Here is a 14,603-nt window from a genome sequence, read left to right on the forward strand (position 1 = left end):
ATAATACTATAACTTTCTCCTCATGGAAGAAACCATTTTGGTATAAAATCAAACACTCAGGAAATAGTTACCTGATGGCACTAGAGGAATTCTGTATCCAACTTGAAAGAAAGATTTTGATCTGCAAGGAGAAGACATGACAGGAATTCTTTTGACAATTTAAGTCTTAGCAAGCCTCTTCAAAGAATTTCTTATGCTTGATTTGGACTTTTGCTTGGAACAAGACTTTGATTACCGTTCAGCTACCATGAGGGCAACTTCAATCAGCTCACTGAGCAAGAGTCAGGATTTTAACTCATACTTGTATGCTACATGTGTGAATAAGGCATCTGGTCTGTAAGCAGAAAAAGGTTAATTCAGAATGCAAGCTGTATTAATTAAACATTGGTTACTGTGCTATAATACAAATATTTAAGTCTGAATGAAGATAATCAAATGTCATATTCCAAACATGAAAATGATGTCTTCAGAAAAAATCACGTGTATGTTTTTAAATACAGAACAGCTGTGTAAAACATTGTATATGAACTTACGAACCAATGACCTATTTCAGTATTACAAATCCTCTCATGATTTTCTTTTCCCACTTCTGAATATGTCACAACTATTGCACAAAAACACTAGGACAAGGTTTGGACATTGGCAAAGATAGCCAGGGAGAGGGGAACAATCAATTATTTTGCTAGATAATTTTTATAATATGTTATCCACTTTTGTTCTGCAAAGGCAGTGTGTAGTAAGTGTGTGTGTGAGAGAGAGAAGTGCCTTTCTATCCACTTCCACCCCCGCTTTGCATATCCTTTATGAAGTTCAGACAGGTTTCTAAGTTGTCTTCAACAGTGGGATTATCCTAGCAGTCCTCTATGGAGTTTTTCTGAGGTGCTCAATAGTGCCTGTAGAGAGGCTGCTTTTTATACAAGATGACTTTGGAGATAACAGTTAAGGATCTCTCTGACAAATCTTGTTATTTGTTGCATATTTATTTCATATAATACCTTCCATTTTCCACAGATTTGCTTTAGGAACATTCAGATGTGTTGTCTACACATTTTGTGGATTTCTACCTTTCCGAAGTCTGAAGTGTGGAGTTTAAAGCAAATGGCATGGCTTCTAACATTTAAATGGCTTTTTGTTGCCAAATTTTCTTTATGATTGTGGTGCTTTGGCAGACTGACATGTTGCTCTGTGAACGTTCATAAAGCCCAGAATGTTTCATTCTTTCTGTTCTACTTCATTCTAGAATAAAGGTATTACTAGGTTCAGTTATGAAGTTTCACCTTGCTCAGTGTAAAAAGATTTATGCTCATACCAACATTTCCATGCTAAGCCAGTGCCTTCCTATTTGATTGTTAAGGCGATTTATTTGGTTGACTGAGCAGTTTTTGGGCTATATTCCCATTTTCATACTGTTGTTAAGTACCACATGTCCATTTGAATGTTTTCTAGGTGCTTTTGCAGATCTCTTGTAAAACCACTGAAATTAAGGTTTTTAAATGCGTAGCTGAATTTTGTTACTGCTTTGGCTTTAGCTCTGCTCTCTGTGAGATCACTTTTTCACTGTGGCCCTTGCAGTTTACAGTAGTTGAGATCCAACAGCATCTCCAGAGTCTTTAGCAGGAAGTCTCACTCCTGCTGTGGACATGATCATGAACACTCAGTATGTGGCACAATCTTCTGTTTTGGAGAAAACACTGTTTTACTGCTGTAGCTGAGATTCACTGAATCGTATCTGGGGAAGGGACCTCTGGATGCCATTTGGAAGAACACCACTCAAAATAATGACAGCCATCAGCAGCTCACATTCAAGTGTCTTAAACAAAGCTCAGACCCAGGTTTTGCCTGCTACCATACAATTGGAGCTTATTTGTCAGAGACCAGCAAAGGCAGGGCTGCTGCTCTGGGGTGAATGAGCTGGGAGCTGAGCACAGCAGAGTCAGTGCCCTCACCCGACAGTCACAGCCTCAAGGCACCTGAGCAGGGCAGTGACAGCAACAGGACGTGTCAACAGCCCAGCAGTCATCAGGTGACAGCTATGATGCCTGCTAAGCTGATGCCTGCAAGTCGAGGCCTGTAACAGTCAGTGGTAAAAGAAGCATGCCATTATGCCTCAGATGGTCATGTTGTACCTAATTGTGTATACCTGGAAGTCTCAAAGGGGGAAAATGTTAAGAAATTCTTTTACCAGTGTTTAGTTTTGTATTTAACAAGGCCCGAGTGATTAAAGTGTACAGAGAAGATATCCTAACCTTGAGAACAGAAATATCCTGGCAGAATTGATCAGACAAGGTGAGTAAGAAAGAACAGCCTGGCCAGACAACGGAGTTGGGAAACATCCGAGAAGAAGAAATTTATCTTGTGACCATAGGGAACTTTTATGGACTCGTGACCATAAAAGGGAAAAAGGAGTAGGGGGCTAACTTCCCAAATGACCACTGACAACCGCCTGAAACCCCCGCGCATGTGTAGTGTATTTGTACAACTCCAGCATTGTGTAAATGTAGTAGATCGGCAGAAAGGTGGAGACCTCTTGGGAAGTGTATGAATATTCATGTATTTAAGGTACATAAAGGATGAACTTTTGTTTTAGTGTATGCACATGAGGTGGAGTGATTCCCTGTGCATCCAGTGCTGCAATAAAGAATGCCTGTCTTCTGAAACTTCAAACTAAGTCTTAGAGGGTTCTTTTGAGACCGGATTTACGGTAACAGCCAGGTAACAGCAGTGTCCCGGGTCAGTCTGGGAAACCCTCACGATAGTTCAGGACGGAGAGTGGAACAGGCTGGGGCAGGGGCCAAGGACCCCGGGGGCAGCCGAAACGGGGGTCCTGGGCAGAGGGGTGTGGGGAGGTTGGTCAGGGCTAGTTAGGGCAGTGATGCCCTAACGGCTCTCTGATGCTTCACTTTCTAAAATGAGATTTGCTTCAGTTATCCCCCCCCCCTGCGCTTTTACGTAAAGGTTCTTTCCTTCCTGCCCCTGACTGACTGACAGCCAGAAAAGCTGCCACTGTTCTTCCCTGGGAGGACCGGCCTCGGCCCCCTCCGCCCCTCCCGCAGCCGGTCCCGAGGCGGCGCTCCCGGGAAGGCGGCGCTTCGCTCCGCCCGGCGCTCCGCGGGAGCAGCCCCTGCCCGCGGGAGCAGCCCCTGCCCGCGGGAGCACCATGGTGGTGCCGCCGCTGCTGCGCGCCGTCATCATGGGGCCGCCGGGCTCCGGGAAAGGCACGGTCGCCGCTCGGATTATCAAACACTTCGGGATGAAGCACCTCTCCAGCGGCGACCTGCTGAGGGACAACATGCAGAAGAAGACAGGTGGGAACGGGGACGGGCCGCTGCGGGGCGGGGGGGACACGGACACGCGCACCCGCCGCCGCTCCCCCCGCCCTCCGCGGAACCGGCCCCTCGCAGCGCGGCAGGAAGCTCGCGCGTGACACGGCCCCGCGCCGCCGCGGGGCGGGCGGGACGGCCCTTCCCCGCCCCGCGCCTTTCCCGGCTCCCACCCCCCGCTCCCCGTGCGGGGGCCCCGGGGGGCTTCTGGAAGGGGGGTTTCGGCTCTCCGGTCCCACCTCTGTGTGCCCCCCGCGAGGTTGGGCGTCCTCACGCAGCTTCCCGGAGGCCAGAGGCCACCGAAGTGGGCCTGAAGGCTTCAGCCGGGGATCCTCTAAAAGCCTTCACTTGGCATCCTCTTTGTGAGCGTGAACGGGGCATATCTGGGGTTCAGACCGGTTTCCTTCTTTTATAACGTCTAATTGTTTCCTCGTCTTCGTGGTTTTCGTAGGCACTCAGCATTTTTTATAGGCGTTTCTGATAGTCTTCCAGCTGAAACACCTTGAAAGGGAAAAATATTAATGTTTTTAACAGACGGGGCAAGAGGAGACAATGTGGGTAATTGGACTTTTCAGATCGCTAGGTGACTAGAAGCAGAGGCACCTAGAATTACCAGCTTTTCCAAAATGAGAAGGCCTTGTCCTGAACTGGCAGGCATAACAGTAGTGGTTCTTTCCAAAAACAATGGGCAGAATTTTCAGACTGATTACCTTTGTGCTTTTTAAATTATTGTCTTAACCACAAGTTCATATTATGCTTAGGTTTCAGCATGGTCTGTGTTTGCATACAGAGTTGTTTGTATTAGGTAATGATGTGAATTATACTTACTGTGTAGTCCTAGCTTGACCTCTGGCTCTCCGTGGAGATGCCACAACCCCTCTCTCCTGTGCATTTTTGCAATGATGAAACGTCCCCTCCTGACTTCCGCATCTGCTTTTCTTCATGGTGGGGCCAAAAACCTTGTAAGGACCATTTCAGGTTGCATGTGAGGAAATGAGAGTATTGTTATTTCCAGCATTTTGAAACTGCAGAGGGCTACATTCACTTGGCATCGCTGCACTGTTATGGTTAGGTAACTGGCTGTCTTGGTTTTGGATGCTTATAAGCATGTTTGAGGGTGCAAAATTATCTGTTTTATGAAATCATTTGTGATCTGATTTCCACATCTCTTTTCACACAAAATCTGTTTGCTCTGTAAGAATAATGACTAGCTTCGTTGACTGACTTTACTACAGTTGATATCTACAAGTTAAACATTAGCTATGAGCACCACCTATGCAGGCATATCTGATCACATTCATGCTTTTTCTGCCTATTTGGTTGCGCAAGCATTAAGTTTTTGTTTACAGAAGGTCACAAACCCAGAATTGTTGCTGTTAAGAACTTTTGGTGTAAGTAAGGCCTAGTGAAGAAGGAAGGAGTCCCAGAAGATGAAGGAAAAGTCTTGTTTACTAAATACTTTAGGTTTTGTGCTCTTTCAGTATCTTGAAATCTGGAAGCAAGATCAAAGAGCACCAGAATCAAGTTGAAGGGTGTGTAGGAGGAGGAAATTGCAAGTGGAAATATCGCATTGCTTGGTTTAAGGGGGGAGCCATGAAATAGTGGAAAGAAAAGTGACTTGGCAAAGTGTTCTAGGTGGGTTGGATGGATGAAAGAAAGTGAAGGAGAACCAAGATGTGAAGTGAAAGTGTAGCAGACACGTTAAAACCCTAAACATGAGGAGAGAAGGCAGTGGAGGGTGTAAGAGATGATGAAGTTTGCTCAGAATTAACTATCATAGAACTTAGAGGAATCTGCTACAGAGTTTTTAATTCACTAATTAACCCAGATGAAGCTCTCTTTTAATTTTAGTGAAAGTGACTCATTGCAGAAATGGTGTCCAAAGGATTGAGATGAATACTGGAGTAGCAGGAATATGTACACTGAAGGAAGGAGAGGAACCAAGAGGCAACTCGGAGAGCTTTGATAAGTTTAGTCAAGGCAAATAGTTTATGAGTTTCGATTATAATAGAAGAGTCCTGCAATTCCCAGATCTTTGGGAACAGTGTTAGTCTAAGTTGGGCAGTTAAAACACTTGGAAAATTTAAATAGAATTGGCAATAATTATAAGGTGGCATTTTTGTCATTGGGGTGTCTTGTGAAAATGGACTTTGTCTGTTGAAAATTCCTGTTGAACATGCAAGTGTCCTTACCAATTTGTACTTAGTACCATGTTCTGCTGCTTTGGAGAGTGTAGAGTCTCCAGCCACCTCTCTAGTGCTAAGCAACCTGTGTGAGTCTGGCTAGGGGTTGCTTGCTGTAATGTAGTTAGGACATGCCATTCTTCTGCAAAACTGTGAAACATGGGTACCTGTATCACCTAGACAGGAAAGAGATCTGTGTTGCCTTTAATTCCAAAGATTGCCATGCCTGTAGTGGTTTCAGACCCAAGCTGGAAAAAAGAAAACAAAAGAAAAACAACAAGACCTCACAAAATCCCACCCCCAACAACAGAACAAAAACCTAACCCAGCTATGGTCTAGTATACAAACTTTTTGCCCTAGCATATAACTATATGGGTACAGTTTGTGCCTATTTCTTCTAAACGACCCGAGGTCTGTAGAGAGAGGCAGCATGTTTCCAGCTCTGCTGGTCTAATAATAGAACCTTACAGCTTGCCATGCTCTAAACCTCTCTGGGCCCAAAAGCTCATCTGTCTTTCCAAAGTGTGTTAGTACAGTTCTGTTATCAGCCTTGCCATGAGCATATTCTTAGATCATTGTGGCTAGAGCAGTGGTGCAGTGTAAATAAGTAACAGATCAAGCATCAAGTACACATTGAACTATCTTGATGTAATTTATTCCTCCTCCCAGCCTACTTTTGCCAGGTACATAGTTGAAACTGCGCTAGAATAAATAAAAGAGGCATGACTTGCTGACGTTGAGGAAAGGAGGTAGGGAAAAGAATAGACACTTTGTACCCAGGCATACTGTCACCTTCTTTCTAATTTGTGATATGCTGGAGGACTCAAGCACCAGAGTCTGACTCTTTTCCACATTGTGAGGATTATAGGAAGTCTGACCAAAGTGCATAGTACCTATTTCTAAATGATCTTCAAACTTTTCAAAGCCTGACTATAGATGTGAACACCCACTAACAGGAAATTGTGCCTTTATTACTTTTTTTTCCCAGTGCTGAAGCTACTATCTGCATTACTTGAGGGCAACTATTGCTTTTCGGTTGTCTTGTTTAAAGAATGACCTCTGTACTATTGCATGTTCCAGTACTGCATCAAGTGATGGGACTAGCGTTCTTAATTGCTTTCTGCTGAAAGTGGTTATATCTTGTGTTGGTATGTCAGTCCATTCCGTTTTCTCTTCTGCTTAGTTTACTGTAACTAGATCTGAATTGGCTGCAATGGCTTCTGCAGATCCATGATAAAACCAATCTAGCAGCTATTCTGGGTGACTTAACATAGTTGGGTAATTGTTTTATAAATGAAGGCCACTGAGACTTTGTGCCTAGGACACAACCCAGAAAAATTAATTTCTTTCTGGGTATACGCCTGATTTGGGTCAACTACAACGTGCCACTGCCTGTCATGTAGGAGGGTGGTGTGATATCTGGAACTGTGATGTGTAGATGGCATTTTGGCAAGCCAGAGGGCTAAATGACTAGTATTAAAAGTTAGTCAGTTCCATGGGAAAATACTAGTGTATGCACGCTCCCATAAAAGTTTACAACATCTATAAACATCCTCTTGTAACTCTAGTAATCATAAAAATACGTATCTGGCAAGCGTGTCCCCCTGCATACTGCTCTCTTAAATACCAAAGGCGTCTCTTCCTGGTGGAGTCGTAAGTTAATAACTAGCCACTGAACTGAGAAAATAACTTACTTGACAGGAAATATGAGGGCCAGTGTCTTAATGAACTTGTATCCTTTACATTTCTTGTTTTGAAGACTCTTCTACCTGGTGGCCTCTCCTGATCTTTGTTTTTGAAACATAGTATTTTGAATACTTACTAGTAAAAGTATTTGGAGGGTGTGGGATAAAGGTGTGCTGAATGCCCTGTTGCTATCCATGGAACTACAGCCCAATCAAATAAATTAAAACATTTTTGCACGATCAGATCCTAACTGATCATCTGATTTTTAATTTCAGCAAGCATACTGTCTTGTTTACAACTTTACTTTCTGTGCCATCCTGGTTAGAACAAATTTTGTGCAGGCTTGTGGCTCTATTTTGCTGGTTGGGGCTCAGAGATAATGTAATGCAACTTCTCTTACTTTTGCAGAAGTTGGAATCCTTGCCAAGTCCTACATTGATCAAGGGTGGCTTATTCCAGATGACATCATGACACGACTAATGCTGAATGAGCTAAAAGGTCTAGATCGGTACAACTGGCTATTGGATGGTACGTTAGTGTATTGAATATCACTATATATGGAGAGAAAATCTGCACTGGAAGTCTTGGAGTGCTTTGGTCACTTGCCGTTAGCTACACTCCGGTAGCCATCCTCGAGTTGTAGTAAGTGGACAGTACTGTTGCCAACCTTCAGCAGCTAGTCTGTCCCAGTTTCTTTGGCTGTAAAATGCTTTTGGTGTATCCTGCCTTCAGACCATTACAGGGATGCTTAATTCATGTTGAAAAGGGCAGTTCAACACCGCAGTAAAATTTCAAAACTGGCAACTAGTGATTTGTACGCTTTATTTTCCTTTTAAAATATGCATTGAGAAGTTTCTTTTCATAAAGCCTTTTCTTGGGAAATAGAACACTTTTGAAGAATGGAGCTGAGGAATTATTTAGAAAGGTAGGTATGTGATGCAGCAACAAGGTAAGTATGGAAAGCAAGTACTGCAGCAGTGCAGTGTGTAATATATCACTGTCAAACCTACTGCTTAAGTGCTTTAAAAAGTCTCTTTCATTTGCTCTTTGGTTCTGTTCGCTAGAGTGAGTTGTTCTGCAGTTCTGCAGTGTAAGCTCATTGCTTTCACCATTCATGGTAGAGAGAAAATGCATTTGCTGATGTCTTCATGAACTGAATGGCTTCTTACCCCAGCCCATGGGAGTACAGTTGGACACACAGCACAAAGATAGCGTCTAGGCTGGATGTGTGTTTTCAGATTCTAGTCACAACCTGTCTCAGCAGAGAAAACTAAGATGTTGTTGTGTAGCTTTTTATTTAGAGGAAGTGAAAAATCCACAGTGTTCTCTGTCCCACATGATAATTGCTTCTAGTATAGTGACCTGTTCTGGTGGCTTTAGTTAGTTGTGTTCCTCCTTTGTGAAGACAGAGAATTAATTCACACAGTGAACAGTACTATGAAACCTAATCAATAAAGGAAAATGCTGCAGATTTTCTTTTTTCTTTAGTTCCAGATCCTGTATACACACAGTTCCAGCCTTGTGGATCTGGATGTGTAGCAGTATAGCTGCGCACACTGGCAACTATTAACAGGAGGATGGTGGAAGGAGGACTGTAAAATAATAAATCAATTTCTGCTGTACATTAACATGCTGCTGCCTTTAAACTTTTGGAGCAGAAATTTTGTCTACATCAGCATTTGCAGTGAGACTCAGTGAATTACACTAGGGATAGCTCTGGCATAATTGACTCTGTAGGAACAACATTGTTCTGTTTAAATATATTTAAACCAGAAAGTCTTTAGTTTGGTAACTGCAACTCAGAACAAACAGCTGAGTTCAGCTTGGTCAAATGAAATAGAATTGCTGAGCTGCTTGTATGCTCACATAGCCAAATACCCATTTTCACTGTCTTAAGACAGATTGGTGGCTTCTAGAGTCATAGCAGATGTAGCAGTCTGAGTTGTGTATGATCTGCTTGGATTTATGTGCTGAATAATTAGGACACTTTGTGTTCCTGGATTCTTCATCACATGTTGTAGATTTTTTTTTCTGTATTGAGAAAACACTGTATGCAGCAAACACGGGTTCAGTTTCAATTAAATGCTTTTGTAAAGGCACTTTAATTTGAGGAAGTTTCTCATTACTAAGTCCCAAACCAAACTCATTTTCCAGCTGCATAACTAAGATGTGTGGTGGCTAACTAGCTTGTCAATAGTAAGGAATAACAGCAGTGCTGGAGTCCAGAGTCTCCCTCTGCTCTTAACATTTAGAAGCACTTCCATGAGATAATACCAACTAGAAATAAGATGAAGGCAGTTCATGACTGTGATGCAAACGAGGTTCATCAGACAATGCACAAGCAAGAGCTTGGGCTGAGTTAACTCTTCTTTTGTGATCTATTAGACAAGACACAGTAGACTTAAGAACATACTTTTTTTTTTTTTTTTCCTGTTTTAAGGCTAGTTCTTGGCTGGTTCCTTACTCGGGCAATGGACTCATCAACCAATGTTACTCAAAGAAGAGTTTCTTAAGCTTTTACCTATCAGTACTTGCCTTAATGGAGAAGTTTACTTGTATAATATGATGAAAATTAGAAGCTACTGAAGAACATGAGGCTGTGCAAGAACTTTAGGGGTGAATCTATGGTGCATGTTCTGCATTAGCTTTGACTGCTAAAGTTCTTGTGGTCAGCTTTTAAATTCTTTGTGGAGACCTTGGTTTTCTTGTTTTCTGCTCTCCCCATGCCCCCCTTCTTAAGTTCCACTAGATTTCTCCAGTTGTAACATGTGCCTTTGAAGGCATGCTACCAGAGCCATAGAGTTCATGGGGCAAAATGCAGTGTCTTTTACATGAAGAGACAGATTCCTGTTCATCCTGAGTGTTCCCCCAGTGTTCTCACTATTCTTGAGGATAGTTTGATACACTAGACTTTCCAGAACTCTTTCTAAAGCTACTCTTTTATGTAAAATTAATCCTAAACTGCATCTGGTAGATGTATTTGTCTTAGGTTTGTGACGGTCATCTGCTTAAGCCAGACTTACACAACTGGGGAAGTAAGAGTTGTCACAAATATTTCTAGGTTGTTACAGACAAGTGAACTGCTTGTAGCTTTTATTATTCAAAATGTGTATAAGTGTTTTTATTCAATGTAGTGGTATGTATTACATATGAGTATGGGGTCTTTTTGCATTTATTTCTTACACTTCTGGGAAGACGATTAAATGAAGTGAGAAAATGGAAGCTAGGAGACATTTAACAAGTTAAAAGTGCCATGACACAGTGAAAAAAACTTGGAAAATCTGATGTCTCTTCAACCTCTAAAGTATGATGATGCTTTTTTTTCTGACTGAATTATTTTCTCTAATGACTGAATCCAGGTAATTTTTGCTATAACTCTGCCTTTGGATTTTTATGGAATTGTTTCCTTTAAAAAGGTTTCCCCAGAACAGTTGCTCAGGCAGAAGCCCTGGATAGAGAATGCCAAATAGACACAGTGATTGACCTCGATGTGCCATTTGAGACCATAAAATGTCGGCTTACATCACGTTGGATCCACCCTGCTAGTGGCAGAGTCTACAATCTTGAATTCAGTCCTCCGAGAGTGCAGGTAAGCAATACATGTTGGTGTTGGCACTAAATAAATATTGCACTGCATTTGGCAGTTGCAGTAAAATACTGTTTGTGTATGTTGTTGCAAAACACAGTAGCTCAGAAGAAAAAGGCCCATTTCATCCAGAAGCTTTTTGGCAAAACTGCCTCTGAGGCTATGTTAGTGACCTGGTAGAAGCTCAAGCTGATGGACGGTGTGTTTGTCCACTGAAGAATGAAACACCATGGTATTTTGTAAACTCTTGGTAAAGCTGTTGAGTGATCTGGAATACTCTGTTTTGCACACTGGCATAGGAGTTGGGCATGTTCTTAGCCTGTTCTGCAAGTTTTCAGCCTGTACAGTCCAAAATGTAGTTTCTTCCTCCAGAGGACTCATTCTTTGCATCTAGCAAGCACACCAAACCATTAGTCAGATGAATCCACTTAATGTTTTCCCTGTGTTTGTATTTAACCAGGATTCCAAGGAAACAGTTGTATCGCAAAATTAGATGTAGAAACTTGCCAGTCAGGGAAGCTTTTCAACACATCAAAGAGGTAATGGCTTGAGATGTCCTAAAGCGGAGTAGTAAACTTGAAGATAATGATTGTACCTTACCTTGATTTTTGAGGAACTCTGATTAGCCGTAGTGCAACTCAGCCTAAGCTGTATTTTATCCTTAACTCTAAATAACTTGCCAGTTGTGGCATCGCATTTCACCTGGAAACTCTACTAAGTTACAACAGAAGCATAGCAAGCCTTGTAGTTTTTGGATTTCAGTGTTGCAGGAAAAGAGGCCAGCTGAAATATCAGGTAAGCACTGGAAGTGTTTTAAGTCATGGTTGTTTTTAATTGCAGAAGAGCATAGGCAAGCTGCAACAGTGAATTACCAGACCTGCCAAAGAGTGGGCCTCAGCTGCAACAGCTCTGTTACTAGGAATACTCCACTGTACCTTCCGCTAATTAGCAGGCATATCACAACATAGTAGATTGCAATATTGAAGTGTAACTATGGAATGGAGCTGAACAGCTGAAATACAGTTGTCTCTTATCTAATAGACCTGCAAAATGTTTACTTACTCAACGGAACCAAAAGATCATGGCTTTAGAGTGAATGCAAGGCTGAAGGCTCAGTATATGATAGGTACAATGAAGGCACTAGTATGGCTGCCTGCACGGATGCTAGAAGGAAACATTTGAGTGTTTTAAACAAGGTAATTTTGACCATATAAATCCATCTCCTAATATGATACAGATGGGAACAGATTTTTTTTTTAACACCTTCATGAACAGAGAAGCTTACTGAACACTGATGGTTATTGATTCTCTGAAAGTGACTGCCAGAATACAAGCAGGAAAGGAAAACACTCCTGTTTCCACTCCAAATGTCAGATTAAACTTTAGGGAAAATAAAAATTCTTGAGAATTTATATAATATGTACAAAGGAGCAAAGAATCCCTTATATCTGTGGTGGTTCATATTCTATCAGATGCACAGTGGTTCAGTGCCCCGAAGGAGGAGCCAACTTTTATGCCACTAGCTAGTGCTTCATAAGATATGCCAGTGGTAATGTCTTCAGCCTTCGCTGGTTTCAAGGTTTAAAAGCATCCATAATCACTTAAAGCACCTCAGTAAATTTGAGGTGAAATGTGCAGTAAAGTTGGAGCTGTCACAGTTCACACTTTAGGTCCCTACCTCTTTTTACTGAATCCTAGAAAAGCTTCAGCTGTCTTTTATGCCATTTTTTGTACAGCTGTTGCTAAATGATAACTCTTCTGTTTTGTGGCTTGAAATCAAAGGGCTCTTAACTCCTTTCCCAATTTTATTACTTGTCAAACAAATGTCCAGTTGGTCTCTTACTTGTTTCCTGTTATGCAGGAACATACTACCAAAAATATTGTTTTCCTTCATATGTGAAAATTTTGTCTCCGTATTTCCTATATCCAATGAATGTTCCAGAGGACAAATAAGTCATTACTATGACCTGATGTTCATTGCCAATACCAAGAAAATGTTTTGAACTGATGGACTGTTTTACTGGCAAGTCAACATTTTATATTCCAGATAAGATACGGGCAGTAGCTTTTCTCTTTTATAAGCGGAAACCTACACCTTTGCTCTCTGGAAACTGATCATAATTTAAATAGAAAATCACATGAAACATAATTAAACAAAAATAAGAAATATACACAGTTGTTTGCTTTCAACCATGATTAGGGCATTGATGATATTACTGGAGAGCCACTTGTTCAGCGTGATGATGATAAGCCAGAGACAGTTACCAAGAGGCTGCAGGCTTACGATGCACAAACAAGACCCGTTCTAGAATATTATCGGTAAGTAGTAAAATCTGTTCTTCCACATTCTAAAAGCTTCTTCCGCATTAGCATAGTGAGGAACAGATCTCTTCAGTTACAGAGATATTGCAACAGTGAATGTGGTATGAGTAGCAGTGTATCTTTCATCAACTCAGTAAGAAATCATAAGGTAAAGTGAGTGTTTTCCACTGTTGCATGAAGCCTCTTCAGGAGCCTGCTGAGCAAAAGGGCCTTTCACTGCAGCTATATTTAGCTTTACAAAGTGCTATGCATTATTCAGTATATTATAGTACTGTTCTGAGCGACATAGCTCTGGTTAGTAAGATAACAGTTTGGGTTTTTTTAAGATTTAACAGTACTTTCTCTTCTGGATGTATAGATGAAGCCCTCTTACCAAGGGCAAGGGGTCAAGAAGTGACAGACAAATAGAAAATCTGTTAATGAGGATTTGAGTGGCTCTTCTAAGGCAGCTTTCTGAAGTGAAAATGCCTCAGATCACCACAGTAAGACAAGCCTAAGCTATTATTATTACTGATAATAACATACTTTACAGATAAAACTAGACAACAACTGGGTTGGTCACAGTTGTTGGATGACTGATGTATACGTGGGCTGTATGACTGCATTGCTCATTCTTATTTTTACCCTTCATAGTTTGTTATTAAGAAGTACTTGAAGTCCTTTGTAGACTGCTGTCAGTTTTATGAACTGATGTGGCCAATAGTTCACTGCTTGAGGAAGGGTAATACATGTCCAGCTTGCATTCCCAGTGTTATAGCTGGTTTTGATGTTAAATCACAGTGCCTATTTGCACACTCCTGCCAGGGTAATCTTAAAAGTGACGTGGAGATCTTGGAACAATTAAGCAATGTGACTTCTGTGATGCTTTCTTCTTTTTATTCCTTAGGGAAAAAGGGTTATTGAAATCCTTCTCTGGAACAGAAACCAATAAGATCTGGCCACATATCTATGCTTTCCTCCACACCAAGTTGCCAGATGTGAGTCAGAAAGATGCTGCCATTCCCAGGTGAAAATAGGTCTAACTTCTGCTCATCTTTCATAGTTCATACCTGATTACATGAGATTCAGCAATCAAGGATTTCTTGAAGTAGTCTACCAGACTGATCAATAATTAAAGTCTAATGTCCTTATCATAATGTAAGTTAAAACTTCGTTGCCTGTGGTTCTTATTTCAATGCTGTAAAATTTTTAATCTTAAATATACCTCATTTTTATAATATAGTAACTGACTAACAAAAGCAGCTGTTCTTGTGTCTCTTATTTAGAAAATATTTATGTTTGCAAATAGTGACTGGTGAAGGGAACACATTTCAGAATACAGCTTAATTGCAAAGCACATCGATTATTTACTCATGAAATGTAGTGCGAAGCAACCATAAGGACATGAGAACATGTTTCGTCAATGTGTGACGAGTTGGGGCCAGCCAGAAGCTGTGGGGAACCATGACCACCATGCTGCAAAAAGCCATTTAAGACCAGGATGGGCACACATACAGGTTGATCTCA

General features: G+C 41.5%; 1 protein-coding gene across 2 annotated transcripts; it reads left to right on the forward strand.

The window, feature by feature from the left end:
- The first annotated feature begins 3,068 nt into the window (after positions 1-3,068).
- On the forward strand, positions 3,069-14,335 carry AK3 (adenylate kinase 3). Of its 2 annotated transcripts, XM_074931867.1 has the most exons (5): positions 3,082-3,305; positions 7,598-7,717; positions 10,606-10,778; positions 12,976-13,094; positions 13,984-14,335. In XM_074931867.1, exons 1-5 carry the CDS (start codon positions 3,158-3,160, stop codon positions 14,105-14,107), a joined length of 684 nt encoding a protein of 227 aa, XP_074787968.1. In that variant the 5' UTR covers positions 3,082-3,157; the 3' UTR covers positions 14,108-14,335. The 2 variants fall into 2 exon arrangements, with proteins under 2 accessions (XP_074787969.1, XP_074787968.1); XM_074931868.1 differs by lacking the exon at positions 7,598-7,717 and having other exon boundaries at positions 3,069-3,305.
- The last annotated feature ends 268 nt before the right edge of the window (positions 14,336-14,603 follow it).

Source organism: Athene noctua, chromosome Z (genome assembly GCF_965140245.1).
Source record: "Athene noctua chromosome Z, bAthNoc1.hap1.1, whole genome shotgun sequence".
Lineage (NCBI taxonomy): Eukaryota > Metazoa > Chordata > Aves > Strigiformes > Strigidae > Athene > Athene noctua.